At 48.9% G+C, this 20,481-nt stretch overlaps 1 protein-coding gene across 1 annotated transcript in view; it reads left to right on the plus strand.

The window, feature by feature from the left end:
• Positions 1-11,301: 11,301 nt before the first annotated feature.
• Positions 11,302-20,481, plus strand: part of GUCY1A1 (guanylate cyclase 1 soluble subunit alpha 1) — a 71,981-nt gene continuing 62,801 nt past the window's right edge. The window contains exon 1 of the mRNA XM_040332149.1: positions 11,302-11,665. Within this exon, the coding sequence (XP_040188083.1) occupies positions 11,420-11,665 (246 nt within the window). The 5' untranslated portion in view covers positions 11,302-11,419. The remainder of the gene's footprint in view (positions 11,666-20,481) is intronic.

Below are 20,481 nucleotides of genomic sequence, written 5' to 3' on the forward strand. Positions count from 1 at the left end.
CGGGTGCCCACAGTTAGGATGGAGGTGCCGGTGGAGAGGGGAGGAGAGTAGCGGAGCTCCGGGCGTCGCATCGCTGGACAGTGGATCAGGTAAATGTTTATTAAAAGCCAGCAGCTATGCCTTTTGTAGCTGCTGACTTTTAATAAACATAAAAAAAGGCTCGAACTCTGCTTTAAGGTGTGGACTAAGTCTCACATTGTTTCCATCTAGTGAGAATTTCTCACTTTCTACCCCTAGATGCCCCACCTATTCTTAGATTCCTAGTTAAACTAATCAGGTTCCCTACTTTCTTTTTGTTCTGTCTTCTAGGGGGAAAGTCAGGCAATTGTTTATTTATAGGGGATACGGCTTCATTTTGGGAAGCCCTGCAACAATGCTGGGAATGTTCACATACCCATAGCATACTAGCTCATTATGTAATACTCATCTGAGATCGAAGCCGCAATGCGCATGGGAGCTGCTGGTAACGGCACACTCACTGAAGCAACGGCACATACAGGGGGGGATACAGGGATATACAGGGGATATACAAAGCATATCTCCTAAACCATGCAGGTATAGGAGATATCCATGGCAGCTACAGGTAACCCTTTATATAGGCTTACCTGTAGCAAAAAGTGGATTGTAAGAGTTTACAACCACTTTAAAGATATCCATACTCCCTGCATCCACCACCAATTGTGGGAGAGAGTTCCACATCCTTATTGCCGTAACAGTGAAGAACCCCCCTACGCAGTTTAAGGTTAAACCGCTTCTCCTCCAGTCTCATTGTGTGACCATGTAATTTTACACTCTCTAGGACTGAATAGTTTATTTCCTATGCTGGGATCCCCATTGAGCTATTTGTAGATCGTTATCATGTCCCCTCTCAAGCGTCTTCTCTCCAGCGAGAATAAAATTTAGTGTTTGCAGCCATTCCTCGAAATTGAGGTCTTTATTCGTTTCGTTGCCCTTCTTTGGACTCTCTCCAGCACATCCCTTCAGAGGAAAGTAAACAATTTTAAAGTTGTTCTAAAGCCCTAATATTTTGCACTAACCACTTAAGGACCGCCGCCTGTAGATATACATCCACAGAATGGCACGGCTGGGCAGATGGACGTACCGGCACGTCCTGTACATCTACCCAGCCGTGGGCCGCGGGTCCGAACCCCGACCCGGTCCGAACCCCTGGGACCGGGACTGCGGGACCAGCGGACCCGATCGCCGCTGGGGTCCCGCGATCGGTCCCCGGAGCTGAAGAACGGGGAGAGCCGCGTGTAAACACGTCTTCCCCGTGCTTCACTGTGGCGGCTGCATCGATCGTGTCATCCCCTTTATAGGGAGACACAATCGATGATATCACTCCTACAGCCACACCCCCCTACAGTTGTAAACACACACTAGGTGAAGCCTAACTCCTTCAGCGCCCCCTGTGGTTAACTCCCAAACTGCAACTGTCATTTTCACAATAAAGAATGCAATTTAAATGCATTTTTTGCTGTGAAAATGACAATGGTCCCAAAAATGTGTCAAAATTGTCCGAAGTGTCCGCCATAATGTCGCAGTCACGAAAAAAATCGCTAATCACCGCCATTAGTAGTAAAAAAAATAATAAAAATGCAATAAAAATATCCCCTATTTTGTAAACGCTATAAATTTTGCGCAAACCAATCGATAAACGCTTATTGCGATTTTTTTTACCAAAAATATGTAGAAGAATACATATCGGCCTAAACTGAGGAAAAAAAATGTATATATGTTTTTGGGGGATATTTTTTACAGCAAAAAGTTAAAAATATTGAATTTTTTTCAAAATTGTCGCTCTATTTTTGTTTATAGCGCAAAAAATAAAAACCGCAGAGGTGATCAAATACCACCAAAAGAAAGCTCTATTTGTGGGGAAAAAAGGACGCCAATTTTGTTTGGGAGCCACGTCGCACAACCGCGCAATTGGCTGTTAAAGTGACGCAGTGCCGAATCGCAAAACCTGGCTTGGGCATTTAGCTGCCTAAAGGTCTGGGGCTTAACTGGCTAAGGTAAAAAATGTTCAGGCATCAGTATCCCCCCTCACCCTTTAACTTACTTGATCCCTTATTCTAAACCGTGCTGTGCATGTCTGCAGCTCTTCTCTCCCCTCATTTCAGCTTCTTACTTGGTTTTCCATAACACCTCAGCAGTGCCACAGGTGCCTCAATGCCAGACCACATTGATGTAGTAATTCATGCAAAAAGAGGCCAAGTATTGCATAGTATACTGTAATGTATATGGACATACTTTTCGGTAAGCCAACATTTCTGTATTTAAAATTATTTTTTTTATTGGTCTTCTGTAATATTCAAATTTTTTGAAATACTGAATTTTGGGATTTTACTAGCTGTAAGCCATAATCATCAAAATTAAAAGAAGGAAATGCTTGAAATATATCACTCTGTGTGTAACGCATCTACATAAAATATACTGTATAAGTTTCACTTTTTGAAATGAATTAATGAAATAAATGATTTTTGATGTTTTTCAAATTTTATGAGATACACCTGTACGTGCTGAGTGTGGGTGTTTAACCTCACCCTCTTTGCTGCTACACATATGGTTTACATGGCCAGCAAGTTGTTAAAGTGGATGTAATTTCGAAAAAACTTTTTTTGCTGACACAATGTAGAGTAAAAGATATCCTATTATCTGTGCCCAGTCTTGTCACAAAGAGTTAATCCAGCGCTGAGCAATCCTCTTTTCTTTGTAAAGTGAGATAAAATGGACAAACAGAGAAAATTTTGTCCTTTCCTCCGCCTTACTGTGAGTGACAGGTGATTTACATATCACATGCACTAGCTTGTGACAGGCACATCATGTGTACAAAGTGAAAGTATGAAATTTTCAGTTTGTCGGGGGGTTTCCGTTAATATCTCCGGAACCATAAGTTATCTGAACTTCAAACTTGGTAGTTAAGGGTTTGAATGCCCCTTCTATCTAATTAGGGGTCTCTAGACCCAATGGGTCCCAAAATATAATTTCTGGAAAAAACTCCAACCTAAAAAAGTCAAGCTATTTTCTGCAGCAGAGAATTACATTTTATGAACCGTTTATGCTAGGAACACCAGCTTTGGATATGGGTATCCGTGGGATCAAGGGGCCTCGAAATATGGGGCCCCAAATGCGCTCAAGCTGAGTCAAAACACTCACAGTACCGGGCAGCCGTAGGTCCGCAGGACCCCAAACTTTGCATGTAGGTAGCATAGAGTCTCCTCTGCCATGGGGCCCTTAGCGTCAACGGGGCCCGAGATATTCGTTCCCAAGCTGACCAACCTACCCCTTTGAGGCCAGTGTCAAATAGTAGTTTTACCGGTCCATTTGGGGAGCCGTTACCGGCCAGCCGTAGGCCCCTCAGTTCCCAAATTTCTACCACATGTAGCCATAGTCCTCCTCTACAAGTGTGCAACGCTTGGTGTCCAGGGTACCTATGGTGGACACCAGTGGATAGTGTCAGTAGGACAGTGGACGTTGTCAGTAGGACAGTGGACGGTGTCAGTAGAGCAGTGGACGGTGTCAGTAGGACAGTGGTCGGTGTCAGTAGGACAGTGGCAGTAGGACATTGGACGGTGTCAGCAGAGCAGTGGACGGTGTGAGTAGGGCAGTGGATGGTGTCAGTAGGACAGTGGATGGTTTCAGTAGAGCAGTGGTCGGTGTCAGTAGTCGGTGTCAGTAGGGCAGTGGTCAGTGGTCGGTGTCAGTAGGGCAGTGGTTGGTGTCAATGTCAGTAGGGCAGTGGTCGGTGTCTGTGTCACTAGAGCAGTGGTCGGTGTCAGTAGGGCAGTGATCAGTGTCAGTAGGGCAGTGGTCGGTGTCAGTAGGGCAGTGGTCGGTGTCAGTGGTCAGTGTCAGTGGTCGGTGTCAGTAGGGCATTGGTTGGTATCAGTAGGGCAGTGGTTGGTGTCAATGTCAGTAGGGTTGTGGTCGGTGTTGGTGTCAGTAGAGCATTGGGGGGGAGGTGGTTGTGGTATCAGTGTTTTTTTTTTAACAATTTTTTTTATCTTTATATATTGTTTTTATCAGCCCTGTTGGGGGCTTTGGTGACATGTCAGGGGTCTAAACCGAGACCCCTGACATCTCCCCTTTGAGACTGAGAAAGGGACAGAGGACACATTCCCCAGTCCTTTTCTCTGCATTGAAGATGAATGGAGACCTACCTGCACTGACCTACCTGCACTGACATACCTGCACTGACCTACCTACACTGACATACCTACACTGACCTACCTACACTGACATACCTACACTGACCTATCTGACCTACATACACTGACTAGTGACCTGCATGACCTTAACACACACTGACCTACTGACAATGGCATAGATACACACACTGACTTACCTGAGCTCAGCTGTGGTGTGCGGTCACAGCAGGGAACAGGCAGTCAGTCACTCGTCACTGTCAGAGAGGAGAGGAGCTGCCGAGCCGAGGAGGAGAGGAGCTGCAGAGGAGGAGAGGAGCTGCCATGCCGAGGAGGAGGAGAGGAGCTGCCATGCCGAGGAGGAGGAGAGGAGCTGCCATGCCGAGGAGGAGAGGAGCTGCCGAGCCGAGGAGGAGAGGGAGGAGAGCCGCCCGCCCGAGCAGGGATATTGTTTGGCATCTGCATTTGAAATTCCCACCTTCTGGAGACTCTGCAGGCTACGATGGACGCATGTCACACGTCCCATGGCATTGGCGCTGCAGGCTCCAGAAGGTGGGACTCGGCCCCAGCCGCAGTCGGCCGAACTTGACCACACTCGGCCCCAGCCGCACTCGGCCGAACTTGGACGCACTCGGCCGAACTCAGCCACACTCAGCCCCAGCCGCACTTGGCCGAACTCGGCCCCAGCTGCGATCAGATCTGTCCCGGCCTCGGCGCTCAGGGCCAACAATACAATGCATCGTTCAATAGACTCTGGGCATTTTGGGGTCCCATTCGGGGCTCCAGCCCCCCAAGCCCGGGCCTAACGACGCCCCTGGCGCTCTGCCTCTCCTGCACGCTCCGGCCAAGGGGAGTGTAGAGGTGGGTGGGGAGTTTGCTGGCGTCACAACTCCGCCCACCGAGTGCTGAAAAACCGACCCGCCCACTGAATCTGCAGTTTTGGGGGTCTTCAAACACCTAAACTGGAGACATTTGACAGGTAAGGATACATGCAGGAGGCATGTATATCCTTATAGATCAGCACTATGGCAGTAGTTTAGAATTGATGACAGTGGGCCATATTCTGAGTAAATCTCCGCCAGCTTCGCTTAGGGCACTTACACTCCGCTGTCCCAACTTACTGGAGCAGGTGTTGTATTCCCCAACCACTTGCTCCATAAGTTGGGACAGCGGAGTGTAAGTGTCCCGGCGTAGCCTGGCGGATCTCCAAGGGGGCGGCTTCTATTCAAATGAAGCGCGCCCCCGATACAGAAGAACTGGGCATGCGCCGGGCTGCAAAAAGCCCAGTGCGCATGCTCCAGTTCTCGGCGGAAAACGTCAATGACGCCGACGTGTGCGTCATTGACGTAAAGTCGTATTCAAGAACGACTTACGTAAACGACGTATCCGACGAAAAAACACGACGGGGACCCGACGCCATCCGTAACATGGCCTACGCGAGACTTGCGGAAACTTACCCCTCATATAGCAGGGGTAAGTTTCCGCTTACGCAAACGACGTTAGCGACGGTTACGCGACGCGAACTCGTTCGTGAATCGGCGTAGAAGGATCATTTGCATACGCAAATGACTCCTTCACTTAAATGCCATCTAGCGGCGGCCGGCGTCATTGCATTTAAGATCCGCCAGTGTAAGTGACTTACAGATGGCGGATCTTAAGTGTATCTATGCAAAACTGATTCTGAGAATCAGGAGCATAGATACACGGGTCAAAAAAGGGAGTTACGATGGAGTATCCTGAGTTACTCCATCGTAACTTTACTCAGAATATGGCCCAGTGGGTTTACACCCATTTTAAGGATCAAGTACCTACTAATTTTGCAAGAATGATATTTTATTTTTTCAGGTGTGATTATGTGATATGTATCACACATAAAAAAGTGTTACTTTTAACAGTAATAAACTCCAGGAGCAAAATAAAACAAAACTATTTTCAGATGCTGAAAACGAACACCATGACAATAGTGATACTGAAAAAAAACTATACTAAAACAAAACCTATGATGCATTTTCCTGGTTGATGTTAAAAATATAATCACATAAATAGACATACTAGTTAGGAAATTATAGCACACATTACCCACAACATCCCTAACATGACACTAAACCCTGGTTTAAAAAAATATGTATTCAAGTTCTATACCTGTCACCGAGAATGTGTTTCCAGCACGACAGCATCGCGCTGATTCTCGGCGACAGGGTGCTGACATCTCGCACTCGCTGAAATAGAAAAAGCGGTAAAAGGTATGAATCATGAGGGGGAACTCCACACCAAATTTTAAATAAAAAACCGGCATGGGTTCCCCCCCCCCAGGTGCATACCAGGCCCTAAGGTCTGGTATGGATTGTAAGGAGAATCCCCCTACGCCGAAAAACCGGAGTGGGGGTCCCAGACCCGTATCCAAAGCACGCCGCCCGGCCGGTCAGGAAAGGAGTGGGGACGAGTGAGCGCCCCCCCCCTCCTGAGTCGTACCAGGCCGCATGCCCTCAACATGGGGGGGTTGGGTGCTCTGGGGCAGGGGGGCGCACTGCGGCCCCCCCACCCCAGAGCACCCTGTCCCCATGTTGATAAGGACAGGGCCTCTTCCCGACAACCCTGGCCGTTGGTTGTCGGGGTCTGCGGGTGGGGGGCTTATCGGAATCTGGGAGCCCCCGTTAATAAGGGGGCCCCCATGTACCGGCCCCTCACCCTAGGTGAATGAATATGGGGTACATCGTACCCCGACCGATTCACCTGGAGGCAAAGTGTACAAGAAAAAAAAACACAACACAGGGTTTTTAAAGTCATTTATTAGTCAGCTCTGGGGCCCCCCTCTGTTCTTTAGCTCTTTTAAGAGGGGGGACCTCCTTCTTCAACGTCTTGGGGTGGGGGGTGTCGGTCTTCACCGATGTCTGGTTCTCTTCCGCCGGGGGGGGGCTTTCTTCTTTAGCTCTTTTACAGCGGCCCCCTCTCGGGCTTCTTCGACGTCTTCGGCGGGGGTGGGGGGGGGTCGGTCTTCACCACCGTCTGGTTCTCTTCCGCCGGGGGGCGCTTTCTTCTTTAGCTCTTTTACAGCGGCCCCCCTCTCGGGCTTCTTCAACGTCTTTGGCGGGGGGGGGGTGTCGGTCTTCACCGCCGTCTGGTTCTCTTCCGCCAGGGGGGGGGCACCATCTAGTGCACAATTTAGAAATGTTAGAACTCACAATACATACACCGCAAAGTATCCGTTTCGGTATCGGGAGCATTTGGGTGAGTACCGATACTCGCACAAAAACGTATTGGCGCATCCCTATATTCAAATATGTATTCCTAACTCAAAAAAGTACCTTCTGTAGCTCTCAGCCTTTTCCAAATTCCTGTGTTTTGCTGCTGTGATCTCACTTCCTATTAGACGGTGGCTACATTTGTTCTCCATGGTCCCAGTGTACCATGTTATGACCTGGAAACAAGACAATGTAACAGCGATAAGCAATGGAGCAGTGTTGTTTTGGGTGGCAGAGGTTGTGTGTCTACTGGCTCTAGTGAAGAATATCAAGTCCTGAGGCCCCGTACACACGACAGAGTTTCTCGGCAGAATTCAGCGAGAAACTTGGTCAGAGCCGGATTCTGCCGAGAAACTCTGTCGTGTGTACACTTTCGGCCCGATGGAGCCGCCGAGGAACTCGTCGAGAAAATAGAGAACATGTTCTCTATTTTCTCGTTGTTCTATGGGAGAACTCGGCCCGCCGAGCTCCTCGGCGGCTTCAGGGCTGAACTCGCCGAGGAACTCGATGTGTTTGGCACGTCGAGTTCCTCGGCCGTGTGTACGAGGCCTCAGTCTTACAATTATATCCCAAACCTGATTGGTCAGTATGAGAAACAACGCACATTTAGGGCTCGTTCAAACAATTTGCAGAGACTGGAATTTTGCTGCACCTGATTGGTCACTGCATGGGCACATAGACAAATGCTTTTTCCTAGGAGCCTTGTTTTCATCGCAACTCTGCTTTGAGGTACAGTAGGTTGCAGTGCATTGCAGAAAATGTGGTCACTGTCTGCTTCCATGCCGCGCCTTAGCAGTGGTACATAGAAATGGATGAGATTTCACGGGAGCCAGGGCCGGACTGGGAATAAAATCCACCCCTGGAAAAAAAATCATACCAGCCCCATAGTATTATTATACCAGTCCAACAGCATAACGTCATCATTTTCTTGTTCATGAAAGGGAAGACCATGTATTTTAAAGCACATTTTAAGAGTGTATTATATATAGATAAGACAGATATGAAATCACATAGGGCTTTATATATATAAAAGCAAATTCCAGGTAAAAGTGGTCAATCATCAACGCGGATCCCAGGAACTCAGAACGTTGGGTGGGGGGGGGGGGGCACCTTCCGCAGAAAGAATACACTAAGGTAAAGGGGGGGGGGGGGGGTGGGTTAATGATATAAGGGGGAAACTTTTTTTATCAGTGCCCCCTTACATTATCGTATTCACTCCCCCCTTACATCAGTGACCCCCCCTCAGACTGGACTGGAGGCGCTGTCACTGACCTCCTCTCAGGTGCACCATGCAGGGCTCAGTCAGTCGGCTCCAGCTCGGTAGCTCTGGTTTTATCCTATAAAGTCTCCTCTCCACAGTCCAAACTCATCTGACTTCTCCCATGACCCCCAACCCGGCGGTGCTCCCACTCCTGACTCCTCTCCAGACTCCCTCAGAGACTGCAGACATGATACAAAAGCTCAATGCAGCCTCACCAGTGCCCATCAAATGCAGCCTCACCAGTGCCCATCAAATGCAGCCTCACCAGTGCCCATCAAATGCAGCCTCATCAGTGCCCATCAAATGCAACCTCACTGTGCCAATCAAATGCAGCCTCACTGTGCCAATCAAATGCAGCCTCACTGTGCCCATCAATTGCAGCCTCACTGTGCCCATCAATGCAGCCTCACTTTGCCCATCAATGCAGCCTCACTGTGCCCATCAATGCAGCCTCACTGTGCCCATAAATGCAGCCTCACTGTGCTCATCAAATGCAGCTCTACTGTCCCTGTGAATGCAGTCAGTGCCCATCAAATGCAACCTCACTGTGCCAATCAAATGCAGCCTCACTGTGCCAATCAAATGCAGTCTCACTGTGCGCTCCATTGCAGCCTCATTGTGCCCATCATTATAGCCTCACTGTGCCCATAAATGCAGCCTCACTGTGCCCATAAATGCAGCCTCACTGTGCCCATCAAATGCAGCTTTACTTTGCCCATGAATGCAGCCTCACTGTGCCCGTCAAATGCAGCCTCACTGTGTCCAGGAATGCGGAGTTGAAAGACAGCGCTTATCAGACAATTGAACTGGTATACAGTATCGCCCAGCGACCACGGTAACAACACGGATCAGATGGCATCAGACCGACATCTATGGCTTACGCGTTTCAGAGGCGAACCTCTTTCATCAGAGCCTCGGTGCTCAGTAGTTGCTCCCTCATACAAGAATCTCTCATCACTGTGCCCACCATTGCAGCCTCACTGTGCCCATGAATGCAGCCTCACTGTGCCCACCATTGCATCCTCACTGTGCCCATGAATATAGCCTCACTGTGCCCACCATTGCAGCCTCACTGTGCCCATGAATGCAGCCTCACCATCGCCTGGTAACACACACAGCGGGCATCTCCTCCTGTGTATCACGAAGCTGGCTGGGTCTGTGTTTGGCGGCCGCGCTGTAACAAGGTTCCACCCTTCTAGACCGGCTCATGTGATAGACGGAACACTGATTCTATCTACTATCACACGAGCCTGTCATTGTTACAGCGCGGCCGCTGAACACAGACCCAGCCAGCTCCGTGATACACAGGAGGAGGAGGAGGAGATAGGGAGGAAGGGGAGCGCTGCAGCCGCAACTCAAAGCGGCCCCAGGGCAGACGGCCCTGACGGGAGCCAGTTAGGGATGTACAAATGACAGTCAGGCATGTGACAAGTGACAGTCAGGAAAGGTGACAATGACAGTCAGGGAAGGTGAGAGTCAGGGAAAGTGACAGCTGATAGCCAGTGAAGGTAACAAATGACAGTCAGGGAAGTTGACAGATGACAATCAGGGAAGGTGACATATGACAGTCAGGGAAGGTGACAGATGACAATCAGGGAAGGTGACAGATGACAATCAAGGAAGGTGACAGTCAGGGAAGGTGAGGGCAGTGGAAGGTGACAGTCAGGGAAGGTGACTGATGACAATCAAGGAAGGTGACAGTCAGGGAAGGTGACAGATGACAATCAGAGAAGGTGACAGTCAGGGAAGGTAAGAGCAGTGGAAGATGACAGTCAGGGAAGGTGACAGTCGGGGAAGGTGAGAGCAGTGGAAGGTGACAGTCAGGGAAGGTGACAGATGGCAATCAGGGAAGGTGACAGTCAGGGAAGGTGAGAGCAGTGGAAGGTGACAGTCAGGGAAGGTGACAGATGACAGGCAGGGAAGGTGAGAGCAGTGGAAGCTGACAGTCAGGGAAGGTGACAGTCGGGGAAGGTCACAGCAGTGGAAGGTAACAGGGGAAGTGAAAGTCAGGGAAGGTGAGAGCAGTGGATGGTGACAGTCAGGCAAGGTGACAGTCAGGAAAGGTGATAGATGACAATTAGGGAAGGTGACAGTCAGGGAAGGTGAGAGCAGTGGAAGGAGACAGCCAGGGAAGGTGACAATCAGGAAAGGTTTCAGTCAGGGAAGTGAGAGCAGTGGAAGGAGACAGTCAGGGAAGGTGAGAGCAGTGGAAGGTGACAGTCAGGGAAGGTGAGAGCCAGGGAAGGTGACAGATGACAATCAGGGAAGGTGACAGTCGGGGAAGGTGAGAGCAGTGGAAGGAGACAGTCAGGGAAGGTGACAGTCAGGGAAGGTGAGAGCAGTGGAAGGTGACAGCCAGGGAAGGTGAGAGCAGTGGAAGGTGACAGTCAGGGAAGGTGAGAGCAGTGGAAGGTGACAGTCAGGGAAGGTGAGAGCCAGGGAAGGTGACATATGACAATCAGGGAAGGTGACAGTCAGGGAAGGTGACAGCCAGGGAAGGTGACAGTCGGGGAAGGTGAGAGCAGTGGAAGGAGACAGATAACAATCAAGGAAGGTGAGAGCAGTGGAAGTTCCCTGTGAGAAGTGGTGAGGGTGGTCCTGTCCTCCTCATGCAGTGTGGAGCCCCCCCTTCCCTCCCTTTCCCTTCCCTTCCTCGCTCTCCGCCCTCTGTACACAGCATTCCTCTGAACACTTGCATGAAGTGCGGGACCTGTTAGACATCGGAGGAGATCGGAGAGCGGCACATGAGCTGACAGCGGCGCTCCAACATGTTCTGCACCAAGCTGAAGGAGCTGAAATTGTCGGGAGAATGTCCCTTCTCTATGCTGAGCCAGCCGCCGGAGGACGATGAAGTGCCGGCCACTGCCGCAGCTGGAGCCCCGATCTGCAGCGAGGAGTCCGGCGTAGTGCGGCACAGAAGAGCCGCCGAGGAGCCTCCGCAGAGGAAGAGCAGCCGCACCAGGGTCTACCTGCACACCTTAGCTGAGAGCATCCATAAATTAATCTTCCCCGAGGTAATCCACACTAATTCCATCTATTCCACAGGGCACACCAGCAACTCTTCTCTGTGGCAGCGAAGGGGTTAAAGCTGACATATTTACAATGCTTCTGTTTATTTCTCTATAAGTATGTGGAATTATCAATATTTATACAATCTAGGTCAAAGGAGGGGAACAAGTAATTGCAAAGCTGGCCATACACAGGCAGGGTGAACGACAAAAATCGAACAGATTCTCCAACCACACTAAACAGTGTAGATAGATGGATCTCCCACCGAGACTACTGGAGAACGAAAGTCAGCGCAATCAGCATCTGATTGGACGCAGGCGCTGTCCGGCCGACAATTTTTCATCTGATCCCTTCAGTTTTTTTAATTGCACGATCGTTGGAACGGGTCGGTGGAGTGTCGACAGAGCGCGAATGTTGGCCGTTTCATCGAGAATCAGACGGAATTCGCTTCAGTTATGGCCAGCTTTCGGTCAGCAAATTTTTTTGTGCTTCAGAAGGGCTAGGTTCACACTTGTGCGGCTGGTTGTGGGACAGCGTGTAAATTGCAGTTGTTCCTGCAACCGCCAAAACCAGCTGCTCTTTGGAAGACACCCCCTTACGCTTCTGAAAAAAAGCAGCGTGTTTTTGGTTGCGAGAAACCGTACGATGCAAAAGCACCATGCGATCTCCCTGCGACTGCGATTTGAAAAAGACGCAGGGACCTTTTTCCTGTGTTTCCCGCAGGTACAGCAGCTAGATCAAGTAAATAGGCTGCCATGCCCACACAAACGCAGGACGCACTGAAGGCATAGGTGTTAAAGCGGTAGTAAAACACATTTTTTTACCCTGTAGGACAATGGCATAATGTGCTAGTATGTATAGCATGCTAGCACATTATGAAATACATACCTTAGAACAAAGCCCTCCAGCGGCACGCTGTCACCGCTGAAGGTGCTTCCATCATCACCCTGTCTTCCTTCTGTGTTCACGTCCTCCAGCCATCCGATAGGCTGCGCCGCAATGACGTCACTCCTGCGCAGACGCACGGGGGTCACAGACAAAGCACCAGTGATGTCACAGGCTGCATGCAGTGTGATTATCTCCTAAACGGTGCAAGTTTAGGAGATATTTACTTTACCTATAGGTAAGCATTATTATAGTCTTACATGTAGCTACAAGATAAAAAAGGGTTTACTTCCACTTCCTAGCATTAATAGGAACATTATGTATTGCTGAGACTGAGGTTTAAACAACTGATCCAGCAGTCCTAATAAAGTAGATCTAATACCAATCACTAAAATCTCATATAAGCCTTTACATTTTAATGCCATTTAAAATTGACCATACACTATACAATTCAATTGTACAATCATCTTTGGATCTACCACCAACTAATGCAAGGATTGGATACAAATTGAATGGATTGTTCAGGGTTGTCCTTGTATTACATAGTTTTGGTAAATCTATGGAGGATTCGCTGAGATTGTACAATCTGATTGCATATTGTATAGGCAGTTTTAAAGCAGGAGGAGCTATATTCACCTTTTCTTGCTGGCTCCATCATCTTTGTGTGCCAGTTTTGGTTCATCTTCATTGGCCAGGCCAGCACAGGATGATATCACTTCTGCGCATGCACAAGGGCTAGTCATCCAGGGACACAGGGATCGGGCCGGCGCTGGAAGCTGGGCTGCGCATGCACAAGGTCTAGTCATCCAGGGACACAGGGATCGGGCCGGCACTGGAAGCTGGGCTGTGCATAGACAAGAGCTATTCATCCAGGCGCACAGGGATCGGGCCAGCGATGGAAGCCGGGCTGCGCATGGACAAGGGTTAGTCATCCGGGCACACAGGGATCGAGCCGGCGCTGGAAGCTGGGCTGCGCATGCACAAGGGTTAGTCATCCGGACACACAGGGATCGGGCTGGCGCTGGAAGCCGGGCTGCGCATGGACAAGGGTTAGTCATCCGGGCATACATGGATTGGGCCAGCACTGGAAGTTGGGCTGCGCATGCACAAGGGCTAGTCATCTCAGTGCACAGGAATCGGGCCGGCACTGGAAGCTGGGCTGCGCATGCACAAGGGTTAGTCATCCGGACACACTGGGATTGGGCTGGCACTGAAAGCTGGGCTGCGCATGCACAAGGGTTAGTCATCCGGACACACAGGGATCGGGCTGGCGGTGGAAGCCGGGCTGCGCATGGACAAGGGTTAGTCATCCGGGCATACATGGATTGGGCCAGCACTGGAAGCTGGGCTGCGCATGCACAAGGGCTAGTCATCTCAGTGCACAGGGATCGGGCCGGCACTGGAAGCTGAGCTGCGCATGCACAAGGGCTAGTCATCTCAGTGCACAGGGATCGGGCCGGCACTGGAAGCTGAGCTGCGCATGCACAAGGACTAGTCATCTGGGCACACAGGGATCGATCCGGCACTGGAAGCTGAGCTGCGCATGCACAAGGACTAGTCATCTGGGCACACAGGGATCGGGCCGGCACTGGATCTGTGCTGCGCATGCACAAGGACTAGTCATTCGGGCACACAGGGATCTGGCTGGCTCTGGAAGCTGAGCTGCGCATGCACAAGGGCTAGTCATCCGGGCACACAGGGATCTGGCTGGCTCTGGAAGCTGGGTAGCGCATGCATAGCTCAGTTTACATGCCTGAGAGCAGGCACATAGATGCATGTTCTTCTAGTCTTTTCTGTAATAAAGAGCCTGCCTGCTTGCAGTGAATAACAGCAGAACTTTAATTCCACTTAACAGTCTATTTAATCCTTTTAAACCTACAGCTCTCAGTAAAATAATGTCTGGTTCTGCTGCCATGGAGTTCCATGTTCAGGCAGGAATTTCCCAACCATGCCACTGCGTTGGCACCCTGTCAGGCATGTGTCCCCCACAGGTTGTCACCATCAGGAAAGCCACCCTAAGAAATGAAATGACTCTAGATGGGAAGTGATTGCAAAGAATGTGCAGGGGATCAGCAGCACTGGGATGTAACAAAGGATGAGAAGGAATAGTGTATGTCAAACATAGTAATGGTTTGTGATAGTCGCTGTCATTCAGTTGGGGTTTCCATCTACTTTACACTTCAGGCAGTTTGCTGAAAGGGAGAAATAAACACTCGGGCAGCCAGCACCAACGTCTTTCTCAGCTGTATAAACAGACAATGTAGCCAAGCTCCCTGCCTGGATGGTGTCTGTGGATAATGTAGGTATATTATCCATCATTGGTCCACAGGGTATGATTATACCCATAGGCACCTCTATGGAGGTGATGCATGTCAGCTGTTTTGTGTATTCTGTCCATTCCGAATTAAGAAAGATGAGTTTTCCACCATCACAGAAAAATCAATATACAGCGGTGCCCAGAGCAGACGCACTAAGTGATGTGCCCCTATTGGCATGGGTGACGTCATTGTGCAGATCTATCTGCCTTTTCTTAATTAACATTTTTTTTGTGTGATAAATGTCTGAGCGGGCAGCACTGTGCCCATTTACATGTACACTGCTTTCTACAAGTCCAGTCTGTTCGGGTGCACTGTTCATTATGTCTAAGTGATCTCTCCTAAAATAAACGGAACACACTTTCTGCTGCCTTCCTATGATTACACAGTGTGCTGTAATATTTACACCAGATGTTCTTAGTGTTGCCTGCCTGACACCGCTTTCCTGATGTCGTTTGTCATGTGAAATGTGATCTTGTTCTGGTCAGTAAGTAGCAGATGCTGATTGAGGAGTGCGCAGGTTTTAGGTTGGATCTATGTTCATCCAAATGGGTTGTTTTGCCATTAGTATGGAACCTGTGGCCCTTATTGTGCAGACCTCAGGGCCCCTGCTGACAACAGTCTGCCTAGGTGCTGGCTCAGTTCAGTGAAGAAAATATGTTCTTTAGACCAGTGTTTTCAACCGGGGTGCCACAGCAACCTGGGGTTTCACAGCTACCTGGGGTTCCACAGCTACCAGGGGTTTCACAGCTACCCTGGGGTTTTGCAGCAACCTGAGGTTCCGCAGCACCCTGGAGTTCCGCAGCTACCCTGGGGTTCCGCAGCACCCTGGGGTTCCACAGCTGCTCTGGGGATCCACAGAACCCTGAGGTTCCACAGCTACCATAGTGATCCGCAGCACCCTGGGGATCCACAGCAACCTGGGGTTCCACAGCTACCCTGGGGTTCCACAGCTTCCCTGGGGTTTCGCAGAAACCTGGGGTTCCACAGCTACCCTGGGGATCCACAGCACCCTGGGGTTCCACAGCACCCTGGAGTACCGCAGCTACCCTGGGGTTCCACAGCTACCCTGGGGTTCCACAGCTACCCTGGGGTTCTGCAGCAACCTGGGGTTCCGCAGCACCCTGGGGTTCCACAGCTTCTCTGGGGTTCCAACAGCTACCCTGAGGTTCCAAAGCTACCCTGGGGATCCACAGCAACCTGGGGTTCCTCAGCTACCCTGGAGTTCCACAGCTACCCTGGGGTACCACAGCTACCCTGGGGTTCCGCAGCAACCTGGGGTTCCACACCTACCCTGGAAATCCACAACACCCTGGGGTTCCACAGCTACCCTGGGGATCCGCAGCACCCTGGGATGCTCCCTAGGTTGCGCCAGGGTGCTTCAAGCACAGGACCCAGTTTGCTCTGGTTTAGTGTCTTGAGTTGACATGGTGTGGTTAGGCCAGCCACCACCATAACAATTAATGAAGCTCTAGGGTCAGGACACATGGCGCCATTCATTGCTATGGTGATGGTGACCAGCTCACTTGTACTATGGCAATAAGTGACTCTGGTCCAGGGCAGGCAGGATGCAGGGCCACCCCCAGCATTGAGGAGAAGGCTGGCTGTATTATGGGGGGGATCTGACGTAAAGTGGAGGTTCTGATGTGATGGATGGACTCTGATATGATGGGGAGGCTCTGATATGATGGGAGGACTCTGATGTAAAATGGGGGGGGGCTTATGTATAGGGGCCTCTGATGTATTGGAATGATTCTGATATGATGTGGGGTTCTCATGTATAGGGATGCCTTTAGGCTGGGTTCACATATGATCACGCAGAGGCTCCCAGCAGGAATCTGGTGCGTCCTCGTTCACCATTTTAGGTCTGATTTCAGGCCAAATTTTTTGTCAAAAGACGCACATGGCCCCTGTGCAAATCGCACCAGAGTCGCATCGCAGATATGTGAACCGGCTCCACAGAGAGCCAGTCACAATCTCCTGCTGTGCGAATTGGAAACGGGGAAATTCGTACTAGTATGAACCCAGTCTCAATATATAGGAGTGACTCTGATGTAATGGGGGGCCTCTGACATTAAGGGAGGATTCTGATATGATGGAGGGTGGGGGGCTCTGAGGTGAATGGGTGACATGAAGGGGGACACTGATTTGATGAGGGACCTATCATATGATGGGGAACCTTTGATGTGATGGGGGTTCTTTGATGTGAAAAGTGTGGAGACTGATGTGATGGGGGGGCTTTTGATGTAAATGGGGGCTTCTGATGTGAAGTTAGTTTCATCAGGGTTGTGTGCATTGTTCCATATTCAGGTTTCCCATTGATGGGTAACATTTACCTTTTTTTATACTTTAGATTGGGGTGTCTCGAGATTTTCCACTTTTAAAAAAACTAAAAAAAAGGTTGAGAAACATTTTTTCGCCTTTGTCTTACTTTTTGTCATGCTTCCTAGTCGTTTCACTTTTTAAGTTTTTTTCCCTGTAATTATTTATAATAGATCTTGTTGGAAGAAATATCAAAAATAGCACAAGTCATTTTTAAGGGGGCTCTAGGGATAGTCTTTGATCAGCTTCTTTTACATATCTGCAATGTCCTGACAGCTATCTGTAACAATGCATTCACTACATGTTATGGGTGGCCCTTCGGGCTGCACTTGAGGCCTCCTGCATCATGACCGTTGAACATCACTGGTATAGAGTCATAATGAACAGGGCACTCAGGTAACTAGAAATAATGATATGTTGCAATAATGGCCTTTACATGGTTTTACATGAAAAATTATTATAATTAAAGAGGTCATGCAAGGCTGTCGATCCAACCAGCCATGATAGACCTTTTCAGAAAAAAGCCTTAGTAAAGGAATATATATTCAAAATTTGCACCTGAATATAAAAAAATATGTGGTCTTTTACACCTCACGACGCTATGGAGTTTTGCATGAAATTATCACCCAAAGATAGGTGGGAAATGTTTCTAACATCTGAGTTATTAATATAGCACTAACAACGGTGTAACCAGAGCCCCTATGCAAGAAACCATGAAGGGCCCTCCTGACCCTGTCCCAGGGCTCTTTCCATCAGTCCCAGTGCCTTTCCTCTGAGCCCGGGGCCCTTCTCACGTCCCTTTATGCCTATTGCGGGGCCCTTTATGCAGCAGGCCACCTTCTTGCCATCTTGGGACCCCCCACAGTGCCTGTTCGCAAGTGCCACCTTTGTGACCCTTGTGCCACTGACCTTACAATAGTACTAACAATAGTACTAAGGGGGCACTCTGGAGGAGGATGTAAGTACTATAAAAGTACCTCCAAAAGTGCCCCCTTACTGTACATCCTCCTCCAGTTCTTATAAAGAGAATCTGGATTTTGTGCTGTCAGTGTGAATATTGTTAGTGGCTATATAACCAAAAATCACCAGCCACCTCCTTTTCACACTTTCATTGTGAGATTTGGTTTCCAGGGAGGCAAGCAAGTGCAGAGATTGTGTACAGTGGGTAAAACACTTTTAAAAAATGTCCTTGTCAGTGAGCTCAGTCTACTCGTGCAGCTGGGCATTTAAACATAAGCCACAACCCGCTGCCCGATCCAATGCACAAAAACAAAGGCATGTACATGCACATGCTTAATTGAAGTCTATGGGTTTCAAAAACGCAGTATGCTGCACCAAAAGACGCACCTGTATTGTTTCAAAAGTTTCACTGCACCATGTTGCATTGATGGGATTGGGCACCATAGAGAATATGATTCCCAATGTTGTGCATTGCATTGCAACAACAGGAGAAATCACACTAGTGTGAATGGGGCCTTACTTGTTTTATACAATATATACATATACAGTATAGAGAGAGGAGGAAAATAGAGGAAGAAATAATGGCAGGCAAGAAAATAAAATGCAGTCTACGAAGATTGTAGTGTGCAATTTGATGGTCAGTGGAAAAATGTCCCTCGAACAGGAAAGAAGGGAGTGGAAAAGTACCCTCATACATTGGTGGTTGGTATAAAAGGGCCCCTTTACATTGGAAATTAGAGGCCAATTTCCCTTTACATTGGAAATTATAGGCTAATTTCCCTTTACATTGGTGATCAGTAAGAGAAGTGTCCCCTTACTTTGGTGGTCAGTAGGAGAGGTTTCTCCTTACTTTGTTGGTCGGTAGGAGACATGTCTCCTTACTTTGATGGTCAGCATGAGATGTGTCCCCATACTTTGGTGGTCAGTAGGAGAGGTGTCTCCCTACTTTGGTAGTCAGTTGAGGAGGTGTCTCTTTTCCTTTGGTGGTCATTAGGAGAGGTGTCTCCTTACTTTATTGGTCAGTTAGAGAGGTGTCTACTTACTTTATTGGTCAGTTAGAGAGGTGTCTCCTTACTTTGGTGATCAGTAGGAGAGGTGTCTCCTTACTTTGGTGATCAGTAGGAGAGGTGTCTCCTTACTTTGGTGGTCAGTAGGAGACATGTCTCCTTACTTTGATGGTCAGCAGGAGATGTGTCCCCATACTTTGGTGGTCAGTAGGAGAGGTGTCTCCCTACTTTGGTGGTCAGTTGAGGAGGTGTCTCTTTTCCTTTGGTGGTCATTAGGAGAGGTTTCTCCTTACTTTATTGGTCAGTTAGAGAGGTGTCTCCTTACTTTATTGGTCAGTTAGAGAGGTGTCTCCTTACTTTGGTGATCAGTAGGAGAGGTGTCTCCTTACTTTGGTGGTCAGTTAGAGAGGTGTCTCCTTACTTTGGTGATCAGTAGGAGAGGTGTCTCCTTACTTTGGTGGTCAGAAGGAGAGGTATCTCCTTACTTTGGTGGTCAGAAGGAGAGGTGTCTCCTTACTTTGGTGGTCAGTAGGAGAGGTGTCTATTTACTTTGGTGGTCAGTTGGAGAGGTGTCTCTTTACTTTGGTGGTCAGTTGGAGAGGTGTCTCCTTACTTTGGTGGTCAGTTGGAGAGGTGTCTCCTTAATTTGGTGGTCGGTAAGCGATATGTCTCCTTACGTTGATGGTCAGTATGAGAGGTGTCCCCTTACTTTAGCAGTGAGTGAAAGAAATGTCCTGTTACGCTGGTGGCCAGTGCAGAGCCTCATATATTGAGAGCAGAATTTCTGCAAGTGCCATCCAGTGGAAATCAATAAACCACTACTAAAGGAACCCATAACAATTTCTGAAAGAAACTTAGGGTTCCAGAAAACTTCTGTTGAGAAAGACTGGTCAATGCATGAGTTGAATCTGAGAACTGGTTAGCGGGGTCTTAATTCAAATTCGATTTAGGTCCCTAGAAAAAGTAGAGAGTATCCCAGGTTTGATAGGGAGTTGTTCATAGTTGTATGTGAAACTAGGTTTTAAATGTGGCCTAGTGTCTGTAGGCTACTTAGCAGGATCAGGTCACAAGGGCTTCTTCAGATTTGTTTTTGTCAAATGCCATACTGAGCATGTTGGGACAAGTTTACAACACTGTATAGCACTGTCATTTGGGCTGCCTGCAAATGAGCAGGGACAGTGGTGTTGCCCCCAAAACATATTGGCTGTTTTTATTTACCAACAATTACAATTATTTAGGACTCTCATTTGATTATGGTCTGGTGCTTATTTCTGTATTTCTACAGATTGAGCTGCTGTCAGATGCCTTGCTGTGTGAAAGCCGAGATACTGA

Source organism: Rana temporaria, chromosome 1, assembly GCF_905171775.1.
Source record: "Rana temporaria chromosome 1, aRanTem1.1, whole genome shotgun sequence".
Taxonomy (NCBI): Eukaryota; Metazoa; Chordata; class Amphibia; order Anura; family Ranidae; genus Rana; species Rana temporaria.